General features: G+C 32.9%; 1 protein-coding gene across 1 annotated transcript; it reads left to right on the top strand.

Moving 5' to 3' along the window:
* Positions 1 to 1,046: 1,046 nt before the first annotated feature.
* LOC111991562 (nudix hydrolase 17, mitochondrial) lies at positions 1,047 to 3,133 on the top strand. Its single transcript, XM_024023344.2, has 5 exons — positions 1,047 to 1,395; positions 1,980 to 2,085; positions 2,217 to 2,300; positions 2,489 to 2,617; positions 2,730 to 3,133. Exons 1-5 carry the CDS (start codon positions 1,322 to 1,324, stop codon positions 2,859 to 2,861), a joined length of 525 nt encoding a protein of 174 aa, XP_023879112.1. The 5' UTR covers positions 1,047 to 1,321; the 3' UTR covers positions 2,862 to 3,133.
* Positions 3,134 to 4,286: the final 1,153 nt, after the last annotated feature.

Below are 4,286 nucleotides of genomic sequence, written 5' to 3' on the forward strand. Positions count from 1 at the left end.
GAATACCGATTCAATTCAAATGATTTTATTATTTTCTCTGTCCAAAATTTTGTCAACACGAAAAATGGCTGCTATATGGAAGAAGATTGAAACATGGATACGGTCATACCCATACTGGTGTAACATACTATATGACGAAATTTTATAGAATACAGATTCAATTCAAATGATTTTATTATTTCACCGTCCAAAATTTTTTCAACACGAAAAATGGCAGCTATATGGAAGAAGATTGAAACATGGATACGGTCATACCCATACTCTCTCTCGTATAAACCAGCTAAGGCACAAGGTAAAGCATCCGTATCTAATCATATAAAATCATATAACACGTGAGCACGTTGGTCAAAACTCTAAAGTCAACTTTCTCATGATTCCTCAGGTTCCCTTCTATATCGAACCGCGTGGAGCAAATAACATCACGTATAGTTCTCGGGGAAACAACACAGAAACTGAAGCTCAGGGGGAGAGAGTAGCCCTCTAAACTATAACGCACTGTGTCTCACTCTCTTTTGACGTTGTGTCTGCGTGCGTGTGCGTGGTGTGTGTGTGCGTGAGAGAGAGAGATCAAACTTAGGAGTCAATCAAAGACCCACACTATTTTCATTTTATTTGTAGGAACAGTTTGGTAAGGCATATATAGTTATATATGAGATGTCGCGTCAACCCCTCGTCGCTCGTCGGTAACTTGATAGTAAGAATTTTTATATTGTTTCACATTATACTTTACAAGAGTTAAATAATTCAAACATAATCTCATCAAAATCTCAGTAATATACGTAGTATTATTACTGAGTTGGGTACATTACTCCAAGTCAAAACCCTTTTTTTATTCAGAAAAATATATTTATAGGTAACGCGTCCTATTAGCTCAGTAATGACAACGTAGCACATCCACGTGCTGCTTAGTCATAGACTCTCACGGGACTAATATTTATTTTATTTAATTTATTCTAGTTTTTAATTGATTTCTTTTGTGCGTGTATTTCATTGTATTTGGCTCACACGTCCTATCATAACATTTTTCTATAAATAGCCCGCCAGCCTTTTCTTTCATCCCATCTATTTCTTTATCCGTCAGATAGAGCCTTAACTTTTTACGGCCTACCTGTCTTCGCCTGAATTTCTCTCTATAAATGAAACTGAATTTAGACATATTTTTTAGAGCTCCGATCTTTTGAAGCTTTTGTTAAGAACCGAGACCCCAATTGGGTTAACAAATCACAAGGTTCTTTCAGAATTAGAACAATTTTCATTCTGGGATTATTGTTTCAGAAATATATATTCTCTACAGATTTTCTGCAAACCCTTTAAAATTAAGATGGTCTGTTTGGTTTCTCGAACGGGAAGAGAGTTGCAAAGGTACAACAACTTGGGTTGCCGCCAAGTCGTAGGGTGAGTTTCATTGCCATTGGATTTATCATCATTTTCTTCTTGTTTTTTAATGAATCAGAAATTTTATGTTGAATTTTTTTTTTTTTTCCCCTTTCAAGCTGGCCTCCATGTTAAATTGAAACTACGGCTCTGCACGTTTATATTCTTCTATAATATAATATGTCAAAGTCATTTGACATGAATCCATATTGAATTGAATGGCTGGCCCCCATTTTTTATTTCTGGACTGTGGCCTTTCTCTCCTTTTCGATTTGTGTTTCATTTTTGCATAATTTGCTTGCCTTTGGGTCCTTGTTTTGTTTTTCTCTTTGTTGTTTCTTTTTAGAAATTATCTTATGGAGCAACTCCATGAAAAGCTATGTGGGTCTCATATGTTGTAAGAGGATGATTTCATAGAGCCGCTCCTTGAGATACCTCTCTAGGTTAGGTGGGAAGTTCTTTGACTTTGTTTCTTGGTCAACTATGGAAACTAGGATTTGGTTGGAAGCCGTGTTAATGATGTATATATAGCCTATACAAAGAATGCATTGATTATCAAAAAAATTGAACGCATTGTCTCATTGTTCTATTGTTTAATATTGCAGATGCATACCTTATAGATATAAAAAGGGCAGTGATGGTAACAATAGCAATGAATTGGAAATCCTTGTTATTAGTTCACAAAAAGGCCAAGCAATGATGTTCCCCAAGGTACCACTTAATTTACAAGATTGTAAATGGTAGTTCTATTTAAGAAAGAAAAAAAACTTTTCTCATTATATATAATAGACCATTCTTTTTATTTAGTTTGATTATTCATTAGCATTCTATTGGCTTATCAGGGTGGTTGGGAACTTGACGAATCCGTGGAAGAGGCCGCTTCTCGAGAGTCACTTGAAGAAGCCGGGGTTCGTGGCAATGTTGAGGTTAGTGTTTTGTCACTTTGTTGAATATTTGATTAGTATAGCTTTTGAAAGTAAATTCATATTTTTTTTAGATATCACTGTACTTTTACTCAATGAACTAAAAGCAGTGTCAATAAACTCAATAGTCCTACTCTTGTTTTTTTTTTTTTTTTCTGACTTTGATATGATTTTTGTGATGCATATTACAGCGTAAATTGGGCAAATGGACTTTCATTAGCAAACGCTATGGAAAATGTTATGAAGGCCACATGTTCCCCTTATTAGTCCAGGAACAACTTGAATTATGGCCGGAGAAGAATGTCCGACGCAGAATATGGGTATGTTCTTGCTCAACAAATTAATTAATTTTTTTTCTTGTACAATAATATTCTGTGTCATATATATATGTGTACTAACTATTCTGTGTTTGTAATTGTTTGCTATATATAGATGTCAGCAGCCGAAGCCAGAGAAGTTTGCAAGCATTTGTGGATGAAGGAAGCCTTAGACGTATTGGTTGAACGGCTTAAATCTCCACAGCAAAAGAAGAAAGAAGATGTTCTGCCATGTTTTCTAATTTAGAGAAAATTAATAAATAAATTGTTTTGTACATAGACATTTCTCACAGTCATATGTTCATCTTTGAATCTTCAAAAAACCAGAAGATCAAACGGCTGATTAGAGCGCAGAGCTAGGCAGGCAAGGGTTGTAGAGAAAACAAAGTGACAACTGCTTGTAAATTCATGGAGTCCTGGTGTTTGTTGCACCTTACTGAAATGTTGAATTTCTATGTAACACTCGTTCATCAGGAACCAAATGAAAATACGAGAAAGGAAAATATCACTTACAAGTTATCATGAACATGTTGAAATAAACTTTTCCCATAATTAAAAAAAAAAAAAAAAAAAAAAAAAAAAAAAAAAACCCCATGAACTGTTTCTGGGTGGGGTTGTTATTTATGTATTTTTGGGATTTTTATTTAATGGTAGGAATGATCAATCCTTGGAAAACCCAACTTGTCATGATCATAACACTAACTACTTCTAATAATGTACTTTTGGTTTACTGGTTCCAAATTCGACAAAAAACAAATCCAAACTAATTGAATACTTCTAATATAAATTCCCAAATTGGTTTGCCACTGTCATGAAATATATAAAAGATATAATTAACAATTCTAAGTTTTATATTATCCCTTTCGTACAACAGATTCTCAGAGAAAAATGATACTAAATTTATACAATCAGCATTGAAATTAAACTTTTCCCATTAAAAAAAAAAAAAAAAAAAACCCTTGAATTGTTTCTGGGTGGGGTTGTTATTTATGTATTTTGGGATTTTAATTTAATGGTAGGAATGATCAATTCGTGGAAAACCCTACTTGTCATGATCATAACAATACCTACTTCTAATAATGTTCTTTTGGTTTACTTGCTCCAAATTCAACAAAAAACAAATCCAAACTAATTGAATACTTCTAACATAAATTCCCAAATTGGTTTGCCACTATCATAAAATATATAAAAGATATAATTGACAATTCTAAGTTCTATATTATCCCTTTCGTACAATAGAATCTCGAAGAAAAATGATACTAAATTTATACTGTCAGCATTGAAATTAAACTTCTCCCATTAAAAAGAAAAAAAAAAAAAAAACCACGGGTGGGGTTGTTATTTATGTATTTTTGGGATTTTTATTTAATGGTAGGAATGATCAATCCAGGGAAAACCCTACTTGTCATGATCATAACAGTACCAACTTCTAATAATGTACTTTTGGTTTGCTTATTCCAAATTAAACAAAAAACAAATCCAAACTAATCGAATACTTCTAACATAAATTCCCAATTTGGTTTGCCATTGTCATAAAATATATAAAAGATATAATTGACAATTCTAAGTTCTATATTATCCTTTTCGTACAATAGATTCTCAAAGAAAAATGATACTAAATTTATACCGTCAGTATTAAGCCAAAATAAAATACTTTTTCTTGTTAGGTGTG

Source organism: Quercus suber, unplaced genomic scaffold (assembly GCF_002906115.3).
Source record: "Quercus suber isolate HL8 unplaced genomic scaffold, Cork oak 2.0 scaffold_121, whole genome shotgun sequence".
Classification (NCBI taxonomy): Eukaryota; Viridiplantae; Streptophyta; class Magnoliopsida; order Fagales; family Fagaceae; genus Quercus; species Quercus suber.

Coding starts and splice junctions, on each gene's coding strand:
- LOC111991562 (XM_024023344.2), top strand. CDS start 1,322: ATGGTCTGTTTGGTTTCTCGAACGGGAAGAGAGTTGCAAAGGTACAAC. Junction 2,086..2,216: donor AAGCAATGATGTTCCCCAAG/GTACCACTTAAT, acceptor TTGGCTTATCAG/GGTGGTTGGGAACTTGACGA. Junction 2,618..2,729: donor ATGTCCGACGCAGAATATGG/GTATGTTCTTGC, acceptor TGCTATATATAG/ATGTCAGCAGCCGAAGCCAG.